Here is a 20,782-nt window from a genome sequence, read left to right as displayed (position 1 = left end):
TAATTAGATTTTTATTAGGTAATACCCAAACTTTCCTCCAATCAATATTTTGAATGAACTTAGACCTAATAGCATACGGTTTAAATGAATTGTAAAATGACGTTTGATATGTAATTGATTGTGACATTACGTCACATAAAACTACATTTTAAATAGTAAACATGTTAGGAATAAAAAATGACAAACAAATGGAGAAATAATACATGTGTCATGTATAAATTATTTAGTTCAGACCATTCAGACAAGGCAGCAAGCACAGCAGATTCATATCTAGATGCCCACTGAATATGCCATAATTAACTACCAAACTATGGATTAAAATTGTATTAATATACTTGATTGGCCAGTTGGTTTTAATGAAAATAAGAGTGCAATGTACATCTGACTTATGAAAAATAATACAATAAACTGAATGTGGGTTCTGGAAATAAACTCCTGTGCACTTAATTTCCATACCGGATATAAACCACACGAATGCGGCCTTTGACGTTTGACGGATAATTGGACATGACGTCACACGATTAGAGGCGCACCAGAAAGTTTGTGGCCGTCAGCTGATGTTCAGGTTGAATTCCGCCCGCTGATTGTCTTAGACGATGGTAGCCTTTCAGGTGGCACTCGTGCGTACGAGGGGCTGAACATGAAGGCTACCAGCGGCCCCAACGGTCTGAGACTCTGCGTACTGTCCTGTTTGTTTGTGCTGCACATATTCACGCGCGTGGCCGGAAACATGGCCTCCCCGTCACATTTTGGCGTCGCCAGTACAGAAGTTCACCAAAATCGACACCCAAAAAGGAGAAACCCTCATTTTAGACCTCCCGTAGAAAGCCGAACTGACGATGATGGCATGCGACTGATGTTGAGTCTATACAGGATAGCGGCGGATGCAGATGGACGACCAAAGCAGCACAAGATTTTTGGGTCCAACACCATAAGACTGCTTCAAGCATCAACCACTGAAAAACACTTTCTCCCAACATCAAGTGGTAAAGCACTCTATCATTTCTCATTTACATCCTTTAATCCATATGTTATGCATCATATGATTATTTCTAGTTCTCTTCTAGACTCCTAAAATGTTTATTGCAATTGTTAGCATCCTATTGAATATAATGCGGGGAATATATCTTTATAGATTCTTTACTGTTGTTAATGAAATCTGCACTCTTAAAAACAGAGGTTGCCTCCCATAAACAGTGATTAAGCCTTAAACCATGTTGGTCCCCAGAAAAGCTTTTCAGTGATTAGTTATTGGTGTCAAGAACATTTTACATCACTAAGCAACCTTCTTCCACCATTCAGAAACTTTTGAGCCTCAAAAAGGCCCCATAGATGTTAAACATTATTGACATTAGAATTGACAGTTCTACGAAGAACCTTCTGCATTCATTTGACCTTTCGATTGCTGAGATCTTTATGTTGGAAAAGTGTTTTACTGATATGACAATATTGTTAAAGTAAAAAAAAATGCTCTGCTCTTGTACTGATGTCATAGATGCAGTGGTGGAAAGAGTACTGAAAAAATCATACTCAAGTAAAAGTACCATTGCTTGGCCAAAAAGTGTAGAGTGAAGGTATCTTTTGTAAATATTACTCAGAGTTAAAAGTAGCTTTTTTAAAAAAGTACTCAAGAGTAGTGAGTATTACACTGTGAACGGCTCATGCATTTACATGCAATATGTTTGTTAGGGTGTGTAAACGTAACATTCTGTAGTGCATTTAGTGATTATTTCAGTCTTCATACAGTGAGCATTTGCCATCTTCTCATTAGTGATAAGCAGTCTGAATAGTCTCTTGGTCATTGCGTGTAAAGATTTTGACTTTTAATCCTCTTGGACACTTTAAATGCTTTCAAACAGTTTGCAGCATTTATGAAGGTAGTTCAGTATGATGCAATTTACTTTCCATGTGATTTGATTGGACAAGATTCACAGGACTGATGCCAAGTACTAAGCCAATCCTCATACACAAGAAAAAATAAAGTACTGACTGCAATTTGAAGGAAAGTGGTGGAGTAAAAGTACCGATACCACACTACAAATGTACTCAAGGGAAAGTAAAAGTACACACTTTTTTTTATTTTTTATTTTTTACTAAATTGCAATTCCTGATTAAAAACTGCCCGACAACAGTAATTTGAGTATTTGTAATTGTTTCTTTACACCACTGCATATATAAGCCATTTTATGGAGCACCTTTCAGAGAGCCGTTCTTATAACAACAGACTTCACTATTGTAAAGAACATCTAAGAGGTTTCGTTTGCAATGGAAGATGATGCCATAGGGAACCTTTTAAGACTTATAGTTTGAAAGATTATTTTGCAAAAAAAAAAAAAATTAACAGCTACCCCTTATTTAGCACTAGGGCTGGACGAGTAATCGAAAAGTAATGAAAATCAATATACATTAACTATGATTATAAGCTGCGCCAAGGATGCCTTTAGACGGCATATTTTCTATTGCATTAAAATTATTATTTAAGGTGAAACATTTGTTTACAGAAGATTCGAGAAGTGCACAGTTTAAAATGTTATTCAGAGCACAGATGCCCAAACCTTTGATTTGGACCACAGTCCTATCTGAGAAGAGGGGGAGAATAATTGGGATGCTTTAAAGACTGTCGTTTCTAATTTAATATAACTTTTTGTTTGTTTTATTGCTGAGCTGCAAAAAGCTAATGCAAGTTTAACGTTTCAATTAAATGATTCAGATTTTTTTTTAAATGTACATACCCGATAGAGGACAATCCTGAGATATCAGTGAGCAAATGAAGGCAAAGGTAGATTCTGCTTGAGTAATGTATTCAGCATTGAACTCCACTGTGCTATAAATGTGATTTGTTTATGTTTTTATTGTAACAATTATAATAAAAAAACATATAATGCATTAGTTAATACGATTTAAAGCAATGTTTTTAGTTTTTTTTTAAATAATGTAAAATAAGATAGGAAATTACCCATGGCAACTATAATGTAAAATAGTATATGCCTTAAAAATATGGTGTATTTACCATCGGCCCATGGCTATCAATGATGTTTAGTTTTTGGCCTGTCATCAAGTTTGGGCACCCCTGATTTAGAGCATATACAGTAGTTATTTTATTTAGAAGATATGTTGCTTTTTTACTTTTAATATGAAAAACTTTGAACAAAATTTGTTTCCAAAAGTGCAAATTATTTATTTTTTTACATTTTTTAATGAGGAAATGTCAGTTGTTCCACGTTGATGTTCAATAAATAATCTTGGAGAGTTTGTTTTCTTCTATTATTTTAAAATCAAATAATGATCCCTTCATTCAGAAATCTCTCACTTGGTATTTTTACTGTAAAAAACTTTGTCAATGAATTTTTAGGGCATAAAAATAAAACAAATGAATGAAATAATTGTTCATTAATCGTAAGAGAGTTTAAATGTTTAATTAACCGAGATTTTATTCACCCAGCCTTACACCTAAAAAAAAATTATTCAGAGATGATTTCTTGGATTTACTAAATTTTTTATGTTAAGTGGTTGTAAACAATTTGTGTGTTGAATTTATTTGTGTTGAATTTATATCAACAAATTAAGTTGAACATTATTAAACTTAATTTGTTTGTTTAAATTCAACACAAATAAATTGTTTGCAACAGTTCTGCCTGCTACACTTTTTTCAGTGTATTTAGAACCTTTATTTTTAAGAGTGTACTGTTCTATATAGTCATTGAAAGAAATTCTAGATGCATGTTTCTGAAATCTAGGCTCATAGTAAGTTTTTTTTTTTTTTTTCCTTTTCATTATCTCTCTCCAATCTGTAAATCACGACGGACTAGATCTTCAGTACACCTACACAGTGAAATATGAACTGAATGACCTCTTGTTGGACAAACTGGTGAAGGCGTCTTTCATGCACCTGAGGTCTCCCATGTCATCACGTCTTCCTTACATCTGTGAGGCGAGTGTCACGTCTCTTCAAAATCCTCTTGAGGGTGACCGGATCACTATGGGCCCCCGAAGCCGGTGGACAGAGACCGACGTCACAGACCATGTGTCCGAGTCAAAAGATGGCCACGTATCTTTCTTTGCTCGTTATTGGTGCACAAAGCCGGAGCACAAAAGATCTGTTGCACATCGGAAGCGCTTCCCACCTCAACACCATCTTCGTGCTCCTCTTCTGCTGCTCTTCTTGGAGGAGAACAAGCACCCGGTGGAGTGGGGGAAGAGCTTCCCGCCACTCTCCCGTCCCAGGACCCGTCGGTCTAAAAAGTCTGGCAGCATCGTCTCTGATATCCCAAACTTCAAGCAGGGGCTGAACCGAGTGACCAAAAACAACTGCAAGCTGTACTCCTCCAGCGTGGACTTCAAAGATTTGGGGTGGGACCACTGGGTCATTGCACCCCACAAGTACAATCCTGGATACTGCATGGGAGATTGTCCTCGCATCCTGCATTACGGCTACAATTCGCCCAACCACGCCATCATGCAGACGTTCATCAGCGAGCTGGGTGTAGCGGATATCCCGTTGCCCTCCTGCGTTCCTTATAAATACAAACGTATGAGCATGCTAGTGATGGGGAGTAATGGACAAATAGATTATAAAGAATACGAGGACATGATTGCAGACTCCTGCACCTGCAGATGACTTTGGGCTTGTGGTAAGAATGGAAAAGACCTGATTGGTGCTTAAGGGCAGTCTTGCCGACACAATTGAGGAACTAAACCAAAAGAAATGGGCATGCCAGGTTGGATTTGCCTGTTGCTCCACTTCTTGTGCATAACTAACACCATCTCTTGCATACAGACTTTCTGGGGATGTAGGTATGAATAAGGTGAATGAGCTATTCTGTATATGTACATGTTTTTCTTTTCTGTTTACTCGTTGTATGTGTATGTTATTTGATCTAGTGTGTGTGTGTCCTGCATTTAGTGTGTATTAATGTGACATCTTTCATAATGTATTTATGGAGAGGGAGCAAAGTTGGAGAATTTTGGCACTTTATTAACACTGGACTGGAAAAAAAAAAAAGAAAATGGAGGAGAAAAAAAATGATGAAGCACAAAAGGGCCCTGTCTGTTGACTTTTGGCCATTATAGCTCGTGTCTGCTGGATTTCTGAAAGCACAGACCGAAAGCAATGAGAGAAAAGGAGCAGATGCTGTTTTTGCATTACCTCAATGAAAACCATGCAGTAAGTGTATGAAAGAGACTGTCGTAGATGTGTTTCTCAGTAGTGAGGAATGCAAGTCCATGCACCCGAATTGATGTTTTAATGTCACGATGAAAGACAATGAAATAAAATATGTATTTTGTAAAAAAAAAAATGAAAGCAAACTTAGACGTGCTTGTTGTGTGGTCATTTGCTGTTTGGAATTGGTCAGTAGAGGACACTCTCGCCCGGCTGTGCTTTAGCTCTGGTAAATATCAGCAGTCTGCAGGAAAGCTGCTCTGAACTGGCTGCTTTGATGTTATAGAACTGCTGTAAATGTGGGTGAAAGTTCATTTAGTAGCCTAAGATATGTGCTCAGTCTTTATCTACATGCAGAAAAAAATTGTGACACGCTTGGAGAATGTTTTGAAAATACTTGTCATTTTTTGAAGAATTTTATCATGCTCAGAATATGATGTATTCCAAAATAAAGTGTAAAGCTTTATTCGTTAACTCGGGGAAAAAATAATTAGGTTATAGCAAAACATTTGCAGTTTGAGTCTTTATGGACATAGACAATGCACCATAAAAAGAAAATGGTGCTAGATGGCATAAAAACTGGATTTTGGTCTTGTATTCAATAGGCATGGGACGAGAACGGTTGTCAAGGTTTACTGCGGTTTGGAAAAGTCAAGGTTTTAAAACTGCCAAAGTGTTCTGCTGCACCAATTCTATGGTGTATGTAGGCATGGGGCAATAACAGTGTTTAAGGTATATCGCGGTTTGGAAAAGTCAAGGCTTTAAAATTTTCTGCTATACTGTTTTTAATGCATAAGATCTTTTTATTTACTTTTTTTTTTTTTTTTAGTTTTTAGGACAACAGTATATCCAGCAGTAAAGATCTTCAAAGTTGCCATTTTAAATTGTAAAGAAATCTGTGTTTTTGAAACTAATGAAGACCGTAGAAGTCCATAATTCATTTGAATTCTTTAGGCTGACATGTTTACTGCTCCAAAATGTTAAATGTTTCTCAAATTAAACTATATTGTGTTTAAAGTGGAAGAAGTTTTTGTTTTTTATCCAGACATTTAAAAAGAATATATTTTAGAGCAGTAACCTCCTTACCATGATACCATGAAACAGTGATGTTTATTTCCAAGGTTATCATACCGTCAGAATCTTATAATGGCATGCCTAGGGATATGTACGATTTTATTATTACATTTTTTGTTTTCTAGGACAACAGTATCTCCAGCAGAAATGAGACCCAAATATACTGTTTTAAATTGGCAAGAAATCTGTGTTTTAGAAACTAACGAAGATAACCAGAGGTCAATGATTCATTTAAATTATTTAGCTTGAGATGTTTACTGCTCCAAAATGTTGTAAATGTTTCTTGAAATAAAACATATTGTATTCAAAGGGGAAAAATAATTTTTTTTTTTCCCAGATATATAAGAAGAGCAGATTTTAGAGCAGTAATCACAATACTGTGCAACCGTGATATTTTTAACCAAGGTTGTCATACTGTCACAATCTTTTAATGGTCCATGCAATGGAACTCAGTTTATTGCAGCTATCAAGAACCTTTTAGGCCTAGCAATGGCTCTTTTTTTTTTTTTTTCTTTTTGGAAATTATTGGAGAATTTGCCATTAGTATTTATTTTCCTGTATGCAGTACATGTGTTATGAACACAATTCAACCAGATGGCCGAAATAACTGTTTGGAAATAATTCATTAATTTGGACTGATAAGGATGATATTGTACCGGACTGAATTATGCGTAAAAAATAACAAACAAATCAAAAGCATAGAGAAATACAAAATAGTGTAGATACAAGTGCAATAAACAGAGGCTTTCTGGGGAGTCTAACAGGTACAGAAAGAGTATAATCAATAGCTAAATTATACTGGAAAACCTTCAACGTATAAATAATTCAATTAAATATTAAGTTACAAATGCTACCTGCTTTCCCGTTCATAGGCTTTTAAAACAAATGCAATTGATAAACTTTCCTTCTGTTATGGTTAAACTGCAGTGATTTTGCAAATGGTCACTTATAATCTTAAATCAACATTGCATATCCTGCTATGTGACTTTTGTGGATTTGCACATAGCGATATCGATGGTAAAGCAATATGTTGTGCAGCCTATATCGTACTATCTTTAAAGGTAACATGCTGTGTGTGTGTGTGTGTGTGTGTGTGTGTGTGTGTGTGTGTGTGTGTGTGTGTGTGTGTGTGTGTGTGTGTGTGTGTGTGTGTGTGTGTGTGTGTGTGTGTGTGTGTGTGTGTGTGTGTGTGTGTGTGTGTGTGTGTGTGTGTGTGTGTGTGTGTGAGTGAGAGAGAGAGAGATTACCCAAGAACTATTTTGAATCTTACTTTGCTCCATTAGTCTAACTTTTAATTGTTGTGGATAATAGATGTACCACAATTTTAGAAACTTTGTGGGTTGGAATGGATTAAGAGGGTTTGTGGACTTTTCAAAGATTGTGAAACTTATTCTGGATAAAAGGCTCTATCTCTGTATAGGATCTGGTATCCATTCATAAAATGACAGTGGCTGTTCAAACTACTTATTTAAAATGAGCTGAAACAACACAAGTCTTGATGTTTTTTGTGACAACTTAATTGTTTTATCTTCAATCCACTTAAATTTGTAAAAACTAAGATGTTAACTTAATTGCTTCATGTTGTCCCAACACATCAATTGTGTGCATCCCAGCATCAGTGAAGGTTATCAGGGGCTCAGAGGCTGATAAGTGGCATCCGTTGACAGAAGAAGCATAACTAAAGAATGTTGGACACTGCTGTAGTCCATTTGAAAATTTGGAGGAAAGGAAATAGCTCACCACAGATCATCAGTCAAAAATTGGTTGAAGAATTTGAGACAGATCTCATGTTACCTGAGGACAAAGGAGCTAAATATCACAGCGTCGGAGCACATAAGATTTTTAATGGTCATAAAGGACCAGTTACAAAAGCCGTGTCAAATGATCTCCAATGAGAGGTCATTGGACCAGGATCTCAAATTATGGATCTGGCAAAACATCGCATGCAGTTCCACACATAGACGATAAAAAATACAAATAAAAAAGGCAACACCGCTGCAAAAGCATAGTCTCTATGGTGTTCTGTTTCTCCCAGAAAAAGGTTTTGTATAATATATTACTGACTGTGTTTGTTTTGGCTTTGTTTTATTTGGGTCATCCTCTATGTTTGTGTTGTCCACAGCTATCCTCTCTGTTGTATATTCAGCTCGACAAGGTAACAAATCAGCAGCGTATACATTTTCGGACACAGCCATAGATAAATGTATTGTACAAAACTAAGCATAAGCAACAAATGTACATTTTAAAAATGTGTGCCTGTTTCAAACCAAATTAGGTTCAAATATGAAAAAATATTAATTTCATTTTTAATTTATTCATTAAATATTATTAAAATAATTAAAAATTAAAACTACATTTCATCACCTTGGTATTATAAGGTTCTGTCTGCATTCTGAATTATATTGAGATATTGGGCTTTAAAGTTTTTGGACTTCATAGCAAACAGTATGTATGTAACATTTGTTTTTAAATAAAAAGTCCTAAAATGTAACAACTTATAAAAAAACAAACATCTTAGAAGTTGTCAATTTAAAAAGAAAATGTCAATAACTCAATTTTGACAAAAATGTCAGATAGAACCTTACAATTCTAAGGTGACGATTTTATCCCAAAGGTTGGGTTTGTTGGAATTTGCTTAAAGCAACCCAACACATGTCCAGTGTAGAGTACTTCAACTACAAGTTGAATGAGTTGTCTGACCCAAGAGATATCTGCTCCTAAAACATGCAGAAACAGCAAACTATAGGTTATTTAACTTGTTTATCAGGAAACTTGTTTCTAAAAGTGTACAGTTCTTGGACAGAATGAGCAGGGGAAAAATCAATGTCTGGCTTACCTATTTAAAAACTGATTTTTTTAATCAATTATCAATCAACATATTAACAGGCATCTGATTTGAAGACGTGGCTGACTAGCAATTGTATGACATCATTTTACTGTCACTGAGGAGCAGAGAAGCTATAAATAAACTTCATGAGTCACAATCAAAGTGACTATTCAGATCTGCAGATATTTTGCTGAGTTCAGGTATAGGCTATGATTTTTTCGCGAACTGGATGGAATGAAACTGGATGAATCTGCAGAGGCTCTTTTGTCCTGTTTGGCAAATAATAATTCTTTCATTTCCCAGCGGGACTATGTACTTTGTCTGCAATCCGTCGGCTGAGGGCCAAAACTGACAAACGCCAAATGGGGACAGCGATTACTGCCCTTGACCTCGGAGCGAAAGGAAACGCCCTGATCATCTGTCATCATTTGATTCATGTAAAATGGAGGTTAAGGGAAAGCATATATAAAGTAGTCTTTTCCTTGAATCTCCACTCGCAAGAGTTTAGTTCCTTATCTTTTTCAGATGATAGAATGTTCCAGTATTGCTCCATAATCTGTTGTCTGTTGTTCGGTACAAAGAATTATCTCCAAAAACCAAATCTGTGAAGCGATTTAACTTGCTCTTCAAACTGCCAGTACTTGTAAATCCATCCAAAAGTCTTTTGATGCGTGAGTGATTCTGACAGTGACCTTCAGAGGGTCATATCTGTGTGGATGGAGCTGGATACAGATTTCAGAATTACACAGAAAAGCCCCCTGACCATTGGAAGAACTTGATTGATGGTTCTGTTCACCCCATTTAGTGCTGGTTACCCAACCCTGATAAATGTCTCAAAGGCCGTTTTTGTCAAACTAGATTTACATTTTTTTAAATGCAGTGTACATGTTTTCTGTGGCCTGATGCCCACATTGTTCCTATAGTTTGACTATACAAGTAATGTTTTAACGACTACAGCATCTCAGCCTAGAGTATGTGAATAAAATGAATCATTCAGATCGATTAAATCTTTTTAGCACTTCATTAAATATACATCATTGTTCAAAGTTTTGGGTTGGTGCCATTTTTGGATGAAGTAAAGTCTGCATTTAGTCACTAAAATTGTGCACATTGTTAACAAATTTTGTAAATTACACAGTATTATGAACTGTATTTTACTGTTGGACAGTTAGATTTTAGAATGAATGTCTTTATTGTCCCCGAAGGGCAATTAGGTTTACAGCAATAGCCAACAGTTGACAGCAACTAGTCACACTCAACAACATCAAAATAACAGTAAACAACAACAACAAAAAATAATCATGGAAAGAGAGAGAAAAAAACTTAAAGCTTGTTTAATAACACAACTGCAGTTGAATTAAAGGAATACAAATATCTGTTGGACCTTGCCCGTCTAGAATAAGTATACCTTCTGCCTGATGGGTGGGTGGCTCTCATCTGCTCAAATGGACATAGTGTTCTTTATGACTCTCACCTCATACACTTGCCAAATACTATTAAGATTTATGCCCAAGATCTTTTGAGATTGATGAACAATTATTGAAAGTGTTTTTACTTGTAACACTCAAATTACCACACCAGCATATTACCACAAAAGTTGAAGGAGACTCAATAAAAGAAGATTAAAATGTCCTAAGAAAAGGCCTATCCACATTAAATCCCTTCAACTTCCTCAAGTAGAACAGTCTATGATTTGCCTTTTTAGATAAAATTAGTGTTGGCCTCAAAGTTAAGTTTATCATCCAAAATGGTGACCAGGTATTTATACTCACTCACCAACAGTTCCGTTTATAGTAGTAGTAGAAGCATTAGAAATAGAGTTGCGGTAAAAATTAACACGCATTTCTTTAGTTTTTTGTTAACTTTGGTTCTCTGAGGACTCACTGTTAAAAAAAGAACTAGCCAGCATACCGTGCCCAGGTTAATGCTTGGAAATTTAAAAAGCATATTATGAAGCTGCATACAGTTAAAAGCAGAAGAAAAGAGTTGCATTGAGAAAATTACTTTATTTTATTGTAATATTTTACAGTAGACATATAAATACAATTCTGTAAATACATATACAGCAAGATAAACAGTACTGTAAATTTAAATAACTGCCTGTATGTTACTGTTGATTTTACATGAAAATTTTAACAGTGTAATATCAGTAATATTGTTGAATGGTATTAGAGAACAATATGAGTTTTCTGTTTTAATATATTGTAAAATGCTATTTATTCCTACCAAAACCTTTCAATCAATCTGCTGCTCAATAGAAATGCCTGATAAACCCTTATGTTTCGCATGATTACAGCTAAAAAGATGATTGTACTTAATTGGAAATCTCCAAAGGCTTCCTGTTATCAGAGATGGTTGAACAAGTTGATTTATCTCATTCAAATGGAACAACTATGTATTGAAACGTCACAGAAAAAGGCTGAAACCACATGGGGACCTATCTTAAGACCCTTAAGAATTTAGCATATTAAGTTTGTAAATTTTTATTTTATTTTTATTTCTAAACTATATATTTATGATGCTAGCTATTGTCAATTATTCTGTTCTATTTTTTCCTCTTTTTATTGGTATTTATCTGTTTTGTAAAATATATTATAAATTTTAAATAAAACAAAATATTATAAACAAAAATGCCTGCTGCATTTCAGAGATTTTCATGTTTTATATTTATATATTTCACCATTTTCAGAATAACATTGCACTTTTCTGTTTTTTTTTCTTCAAAATTATTTGTTTTCCACAACCTCTTCAAAATCAAAATTATAAATGCAAATAAAAGGCTTTTTTGTAAAGCACACATATTGTGTAACATTATAAATATCTGTACTTTCCATCATTTTAATGCATTGTTCATTTCTTTTTTTATTTTAAATCCATGTAACTCCAAACATAGGTATTGCTTTTTGAACAGTAATGACAACAAGCTTAAAGAGTAAAGGCCAATCTTCAGTGTATAGTTATATAGTCAGATGACGTTATGTTGACCCGAATAAACACTTGTCCTGTATAGATTGAATGCAACATTGATCTGAACAAATCATGTTTGTCTCTCACTCAAGAAGACATTTTTTTGCAGAATCTTGATAAGTTTAACCTTGAGCTCAATCTCAATACTGTGACCAATACAACGAGCATGTTAGAAATGCTTAAAACAAGGGCATCGGCTTATGAAATGGCTATTATTTATGAGCGTTGACAATCCCAAGATGATAAGCATCATATCCAGTAAACACCATAAGTCAGTGTGAAACCTTTGTGATGAGCTGGATCAGTGGCGCGACTCATGTCTGAACTGTTCTGAGCTACTTTTTTTTTGTGTGGTTTGAGTGATTTTTTTGTTATTCTGCATTAAAACACAACAAACACTAGTCTTTAATCAGTTATTGTTCTTTTTCAAGGCCCCTGTCTGTGTATGTGCTTCTGATAACAAGGAGACAGAAGAACTGTGTCAAAGGAACCTGATGGCAAGCTTTGATTTTGATTCAGATTCCTTTCCAGCAATAGATGTCTAAACACAGAAGTCTTGGCTAAAACTCGTCGACTTTACTTAAAATAACTGAGTAAACCTGTTGCTTTTTAAATGATTAGTTGACATTACTTAAAACAATTTAGCAAACATATTGCCTTTAAATTGATTAGTTGACTTTACTTAACATAATTGAGTAAATCTATTGCTTTTTAAATGATTAGTTGACTTTGCTTAAAATAACTGAGTAAACCTGTTGCTTTTTAAATGATTAGTTGACTTCACTTAAAATAATTGAGCAAACCTATTTCTTTTTAAATGATTAGTTGACTTCACTTGAAATAATTGAGTAAACCTTTTGCTTTTAAAACTATTAGTTGACTTTACTTAAAATAATTGAATAAACATGTTGCTTTTAAATCTATCAGTTAACATTACTTAAAATAATTGAGTAAACATATTTCTTTTTAAACGATTAGTTGACTTCACTTAAAATATTTCAGTAAACCTGTTGCTTTTTAAATTATTAGTTGACTTGACTTAAAATAACTGAGTAAACCTGTTGCCTTTAAAATGATTAGTTGACTTCATCTAAAATAATTGAGTAAACCTGTTGCTTTTAAAACTGTTAGTTGACTTCACTTAAAATAATTGAGTAAATCTATTGCTTTTTAAATGATTTGTTGACTTTGCTTAAAATAATTGAGTAAACCTGTTGCTTTTAAAACAATTAGTTGATATTACTTAAAATAATTGAGTAAAACTGTTGCTTTTAAAACTATTAGTTGACTTCACTTAAAATAGAGTAAACATGTTGCTTTTTAAATGATTAGTTGACTTCACCTAAAATAATTGAGTAAACATGTTGCTTTTTAAATGATTAAACACATGCCCCACATGCCACTGCACAATCCTCACTGGACGCTAGCACAATACATCGATCTAGCCCTTCAAATGAGTGGATCTTCCTTCACCATAGGAGAAGTGGAGGAAAATGGAAAATGGGGGCTATAGAGAGCAAGACCCGCTGGCAACGGGGCTTGCGGCCCATTTTCCACAGCCAGCTCACAAGAAGGCCGCTCCCAGTCAGCCAGCTAACAAGATGGCTTCCAGTCCCAAGTCTGTTCCTGCCCTTGAAAAGCCATCTCCAGAGCTCCCAGACCCTCCAGTGTTGCCAGATTCTCCAGTGTTGCCAGATCCTCCAGTGCCGCCAGACCCTCCAATGTTGCTAGATCCTCTAGAGCTCTAGTGCTGCCAGACCCTCCAGTGTTGCCAGATCCTCCAGTGCTGCCAGACCCTCCAGTGTTGCCAGATCCTCCAGTGCTGCCAGACCCTCCAGTGTTGCTAGATCCTCCAGAGCTGCCAGACACTCCAGTGCTGCCAGATCCTCCAGGGCTGCCAGAGACTCTAGTACTGCCAGATCCTCCACTGCTGCCAGATCCTCTAGAGCTGCCAGAATCACTGCCACTGCCAGAGTCACTGCCACCGCCAGAGCTGCCAGTGCCGCTGCAAGAGTCGACGCCGCAGCCAGAGTCAACGCCGCAGCCACCGCCGCAGCCAGAGCCGACGCCGCAGCCAATCGCCTTAGCCAGAGCCGACGCCGCAGCCAGCGCCGATGCCGCAGCCAGCGCCGATGCCGCAGCCAGCGCCTCAGCCAGAGTCGACGCTGCCTGAGCTTCCCAAAGGGCCGCCACCTCCTAAGCTTCTCGAACGGCCAAAACTCCTTGCCCGCCGGGCCCCAGCCTGGCTCCTCGCCTTGCCGATCCCAGCCCGGCTCCTCACCCTGCCGGCACCATCCAGACTCCTTGCCCTGCCGGCTCCACCCAGACGGCTCACCCTGCCGTCCTGCCGTTACTCCTCGCAGTACTCCAGGCCCTCTTCAGCCTCATGACCTAAGTCCACTACAGCTCCACGCTCCAGGTCCTCCGTTGTCTCACGATCCAGGTCTTCCGCAGCTCCACGCTCCAGGTCCTCCGCTGTCACACGATCCAGGTCCACAGCTGCTCCACGCTCCAGGTCCTCCGCTGTCACACGATCCAGGACCACTGCAGGTCCACGCTCTGGGTCCACTACAGCCCCACGCTCTAGGCCCTCGCTGTCACACGATCCAGGTCTACTGCAGCTCCACGCTCTAGGTCCTCCGCTGTCACACGATCCAGGGCCACTGCAGCTCCACTCTCCGGGTCTTCCGCAGCTTCACGCTCCAGGCCCTCTGCAGCTCCACTCTCCGGGTCCTCCGCAGCTCCACTCTCCAGGCCTTCCACAGCTCCATGCCCCAGGTACGCCCCAGCTGCATGGTCCTGGCCCTCCATCCCTCCCCCTGTTCCACCTCCACTCAGCCTCCCGCCTGAACAGAAGTGGAGTGTCTGGAATCCACTCTAGAGGGGGGGCTATGTCACATAATCAGCTATCGTTCGCCAGAGATCGCTGGTTCTCCCACTATAACCATGGACTACACTTCCGCCTTTCCCAGGACTACATATTCATACATGCACTTCGCCCAGACACCCATGCTCATTCATCTAGCTTGATTACACTCACCAGCTGAACCTTGTCAGAGACTGATAACACACCATACATAAGCCACTCATCAACCCATCCTGTTTGCCGAGTCTGTACCAGTAGCATTACAAAGCGTTTTCCCTGTCTTGTTTTCCTGTGTTTAGACCTTAGCCTTGTTCATCCGTATTCTCCTGTTTAGCCGCCTGCCTTTCAACCTATTGCCTGTTTGTATGACTACGATTCTGGATTTGCCTACACATACCCGTTTGTACCTGTTGACCACTGCTTGCCTGACGCTGAATAAACCTGCATATTGGATCTTACCTCCTGTTGTCTCTGTCACTCCACCCCGTCGTTACAGATTAGTTGACTTTACTTAAAATATTTGAATAAACCTGTTGCTTTTAAAACTTAGTTGACTTCACTTAAAATAGTTTAGTAAATCTAATGCTTTTTAAATGATTAGTTGACTTTGCTTGAAATAACTGAGTAAACTTGTTGCTTTTTAAATGATTAGTTGACTTTACTTAAAATAATTAAGTAAACTTGTTGCTTTTAAAATGATTAGTTTACTTTACTTAAATCAATTTAACAAACGTATTGGCTTTAAAATGATTAGTTGACTTTACTTAACATAATTGAGTAAAATTGTTGCTTTTAAAATTATTAGTTGACTTTACTTAAAATAATCAAGTAAACGTGTTACTTTTAAAAACAATTAGTTGACTTTACTTAAAATAATTAAGTAAACCTATTGCTTTTAAAATGATTGACTTTACTTAAAAAGTAAGTAAATCCATTGCCTTATAATTTGTAAGAGAATGAACTGTGCATGAATCTAAATTCTAATCTAAGTTAAATCCACTTAACAGGTCCAGGTTACAATGGATTTACTTTTCTTTTATGTCATTTAAGTAATGTCAACATGTCGCTTTTAAAGCAATGGGTTTACTTACTTTTTACATGTGTGTACATGTGTGTAGTCATTCATTTCTGCCTGTTTGAAGTCTGTTTCTAGTTTTGGGCTAGACTTCTATTAGATTTCCATTGACAGCCGAAATTAAGCCTTGTTTTATTTAATCCGTCTATGTTTAGACATCTATTAGACAGACTACTTTAACTTTAAAGACACAAACACAAAAATGCTTGCTTAGATATTTACCTACAAGTTGAATTTGGGTTTAACTTTCAAGAAAGCTGCAGATTCTCAAAATTGCTGACATGTATGTGTCTGAAATATGATAGATTTTTATTCCTGAGCCTCATTCCTCTCGTTCTTTCTGATCCCTTGTTTCTGTCAACTCTGACTGCGTTTTCTCTCTCTCTCTCACCCAGAGCCCCAGAGGACAGCTTATGCCAGTCACAAACATTAGGCAAACATGTGTTACATCTGGTATTGAAAAGAGAGTGTGAGTGAGAGTGAGAGAAAGAGAAAGAGAGAGAGAGAGACAGAGGGATGAGGGAGAGGCATACAGTCTCTCTTATGCTGACTGGAGGGTATATAAGACTGTCCATCCACTGTCTCTATCATGAGTATCACTGTGAGCTCAACTCAAATTCACTCACTCAGCATGAAGGATCTCAGTCACAGAGGGGCTCTTCTAGCCTGCTGCCTGCTGTTTCTGCTGATTGTCCAACAGGTACTTATGATCATTATTCATTTGTAGTATTGAAAGTGTAACTTATTAAAAACAATTATTTCTTTATCAGCATCTGCGTCCATTAAGGACCTCTAACACCAATGGAATCTTTCATGAACACATACAGTGCTTTTTATATAGAAAAAAGTTATTTATTATAAAAATTTATTTATTCAAAATTTATTATTTTCTCTTACTCTTAAAAAAAGGTCATTTATTGATATCTGTGGTTCCATTGGGAGACTTTAACATCCATGGAATCTTTTCAATGCACAAATGTTTAGAAAGAAATAGAAGAAAACATTTATTACTGAACATTGAAACATGATTGAACTGCTTATTTGAGGTGTTGTTTACATTACATTATGTGAAACATTATTGAATGTTCTTTAATGATCTCTGGAGAATCAAATGTGGTTATTCTCCACCATTATTGCTGAAAAACTTTTTTTTAATGTAATATAACTGTTAAAGTGTTCAGTTTTCAGTTGTTTCAGCTTAATTTGAATAGTTTTAGTCTTACAGTAAATAAAATGTAATTATGGACAAAGCATTTCAATCATTTATATAAATATAGGTTCATATTTGTTATTCCAATGTTTGACATATATTTAAATGTCTATTTTTGCAAAATGTTTAAATATATGTTGCACATATGACATATATTTTAGATTTGTGAAATCCAAACATTTATATTAATAAAATAATTTGAGCCACAGTGCTGGGAAATATCACCTAAATGTTTTGCTTCAGTTTCACGTGTTTTGGATTAGTTTAGATTTTGTTGAAATATTAAAACAACATTGAACAAGGTAAGAATACATTAATATACTTTTAAAAATCAAAACAAAAATCCCTTCTGCAGAGATTTAGTTATAGATTTTATGTCAGAAGTTTTTGGAGCAGATATCGTTTACTCACCCTTTTTTGTGTTAAACACAAATGAAGATATTTTGAAGAAATATTGGGAACACAACTATTGCTTGTTTATGAAAAAAATGATTCAAAGATGATTCCTTGGATTTTCTAAATCTTAGTTAAGTGGTTGTAAACAATGTATTGACAATGAATTAAAACAGACAAATTAAGTTGATCATTACTAAACTTAATTTGTTTGTTTAAATTCAACACATGTAAATTGTTTGCAACAATTTTGCAGAATCATTTTTCAGTGCAGAAGCCAATGGTTACAGGTTTTCAGCATTCTTCAAAATATCTTCTTTTGTGTTCAACAGACTAAAAAAATTCAAACCCCTTTTAAACCACTTTAGGATGAGTAAATAGTAATGAATGTTAGTTTTGGGGTGAACTATCCCCTTAACACTGCAATTTCCTTAGCATAATGCAATGTATAATTAAACAGAAGTACACCTGTGAACCACAAATTCTATTTAAATATTTTTACAGTGTAAATAAACTACGCAGATAGAGCTGTGTGCTTTATCTGCTTCTTTAAATGGATTTGAAGCTATTAGGTTTTATTATTGTGGAGCTCACTGACACTCTGTGTTTCAGGTGACCTGCAGTCCTGTGCTTCAGCCAGACACACCCTCAACCTCTGTGCAGAAAGTCCAAAGGTCACTGAAGAGAACAGCTCGAATGACCCCATTATGGAGGACTGTGGGTACTAAACCACACGGTGCCTACTGCCAGAACAACTATGAGTGCTCCACAGGAATATGCAGGTGAGTGCAGTGCTTCATTTTTCCTTTTTCCTTCAGCTTAGTCTCTTTATTCATCAGCAGTCACCACAGTGGAATAAACCACCAACTTATCCAACATGTTTTACACAGCGGATGCCCTTCCAGCTGCAACCCAGTACTAGGAAACACCCATACACACTCGCATGCAGTGTTTCATACTTTTTTGCTGCTGCTGTATTCTGCTGCTGTATCTGTCAAAACTGATTCTCAAAATATATGTGTTGTTCCTTAGGATGGGCCACTGTTCCTACAGCCAACCGGTTAACTCCTAAAATGAGGTTTCTACACCATCGTGCATGACAAGAGCTTGATTCAGAGAGCAGCAGCAAGCGAATGAAAGTGCAACGCAGTTAATCATCAGTTAGAAACATAGTCAAGGCTATAGTGCTAAGCCACAAAGGAGGCAAGAGGTAATGTTCTGAAGATTGTGCTTATCATAGGTACATAAAATGTGGACTCTTTTCAAAGAAAAATCAACATTAACCTCATAACCTACGTGCAATTAATGGGAAACATTATTGGTGGGATTGGCATGACAGTTTTGATTTCAGGTGGTGCCCGGAAGGTGTATGGAGAGTTCAGATGAAAAAGCTTTTAAAGTGCTATCTGAAATTGTCTTCTAAAATTAGCTTTTTTACTCTCTCTCTCAGGCTCCTGTGTGTAGGTTCAGCAATTTCACTTTAATGACGATAAATAGGTTCATGCAACACCAAAAGCTCCAAAAGTATAAATTTTCTTTACCTAACAAAGGCTACCTCAGCGTGTAACGTTTCATGCACACCGGCCTTCCTCAGACTGTGCTCGAAATGTTGCATGCTGTGAAATGTATACAGTATACCTGTGAATCCCACGGTGTATATTACTGTAATACTTTCGGAACCTTTGGTGTTGTATGTATATTTTTGCTTATATGGCTGAGCACCCAGCTGAGATTGATGTGCATGGATTTTGAAACACACACACACACACACACACACACACATATATATATATATATATTTTTTTTTTTTTTTTCAAATCCATATATATATATATAAATACATAGGTTCTTCCAATTTCATATAAAGTCTGCGTGAAATATGCATGAAAAACTGTGCGTTTTGGTAATCTGCAATGAAAGTCTGACCATTTGCTTCCACGTTTGGAGTTGCAGATCATCTGTTGACGTCGACCTAAGGGCTTCCATAGTAACTGCATATGAATACACTCTCTTACCGTTAGTTTGCTATTAGGGAATGATGTGCACAGGAAAGCCCCGCCCCCTACTCAATTTTCTGTTTTAGCTGGAAGTACATCAACATACTGATATAAAAGTCTCAGAGACTAGGTTCACACAGACTTCAAAGAGAAATAACTGAACATACACAAAGTAGCCTGAAAAAAAAGGCTAATTTCATTCATTCATTTTCTTTTCAGCTTAGTGCTTTTTTTCATCAGAAGTCACCACAGCGGAATGAACCGCCAACTTATCCAGCATATGTTTTACACAGTGGATGCCCTTCCAGCCACAAACCAGTGCTGGGAAACACCTATACACAGTTACACATACACTACTGACAATTTAGTTTAGGGGTTACCAATCTCGGTCCTGGAGGTCCGTGTCCCTGGGTTTAGCACCAACTTGCCTCAACACACCTGCCTGGGTGTTTCAAGTATACCCAGTAAGAACTTGATTAGCTTGTTCAGGTGTGTTTGATTAGGGTTAGAGCTAAAATCTGCAGGACACCAGGAACAAGTTTGGTGACCCCTGATTTAGTTCATCCAATTCGCCTATACAGCATGTATTTGGACTGTGGGGGAAACTGGAGCACTCGGAGAAAACCCACGCCAACACGGGGAGAAAGTGCAAACTCCACACAGAAATGCCAACTGATCCAGCTGAGACTCGAACCAGCGACCTTTTTGCTGTGAGCTGACATTGCTAACCACTGCGCCACCGTGTCGCCCAAAATGCTAATTTTAGAAAATAAATTCAGATGGCACTTAGAAGCTTCTGATTCCGAACTCTTCTTATGTGATTTTGGGCCAGTTTCCCTCCACCAGATTAAGTCCAGTCTGTGTCCTGGATGTACACGGAGTAAAGTACGGCTCTCGCAACTCACTGCCCATCTCAGGACTAAGCTTGATCCAAACATGGAAACTGGAATGTAGTATTAGATCATGTTACGTTGAAGCTATAAATGCAAGTGTAAGCAAGCGTAAAAACTGTGCAGTGCTTCAGCTCAACCCAAATGTCGTTGAACCAAAGAGAGAAAGGGGACAGAGAAAGTGCAAAGGTTACCATTATTGATTGCACCTAGATATTATTAACCATTTGCCTCCACCCTTTGGCTGTGTGCTCACGTTTGTAGAGTTTAATTTAAGACTCATTTACCTGTCACTATTTATGTTGTTATACACCAATGTCTA

The 20,782-nt window shown here is 37.1% G+C and overlaps 2 protein-coding genes across 2 annotated transcripts; both read left to right on the top strand.

The window, feature by feature from the left end:
• The first annotated feature begins 526 nt into the window (after window positions 1–526).
• On the top strand, window positions 527–4,961 carry bmp15 (bone morphogenetic protein 15). Its single transcript, NM_001020484.1, is given in 2 exon segments — window positions 527–986; window positions 3,810–4,961. Coding segments are annotated over 2 exon segments (1,155 nt in total). The 5' UTR covers window positions 527–640; the 3' UTR covers window positions 4,619–4,961.
• An 11,612-nt stretch (window positions 4,962–16,573) lies between these two features.
• On the top strand, window positions 16,574–18,707 carry leap2 (liver-expressed antimicrobial peptide 2). The gene is made up of 3 exons (NM_001128777.1): window positions 16,574–16,670; window positions 18,186–18,355; window positions 18,606–18,707. Exons 1-3 carry the CDS (start codon window positions 16,602–16,604, stop codon window positions 18,643–18,645), a joined length of 279 nt encoding a protein of 92 aa, NP_001122249.1. The 5' UTR covers window positions 16,574–16,601; the 3' UTR covers window positions 18,646–18,707.
• The last annotated feature ends 2,075 nt before the right edge of the window (window positions 18,708–20,782 follow it).

The sequence above is a fragment of the Danio rerio genome, chromosome 7 (assembly GCF_049306965.1).
Source record: "Danio rerio strain Tuebingen ecotype United States chromosome 7, GRCz12tu, whole genome shotgun sequence".
Taxonomy (NCBI): domain Eukaryota; kingdom Metazoa; phylum Chordata; class Actinopteri; order Cypriniformes; family Danionidae; genus Danio; species Danio rerio.
The sequence above is the reverse complement of the archived record's forward strand: the minus strand, read 5'-3'. Positions and strand labels throughout refer to the sequence as shown.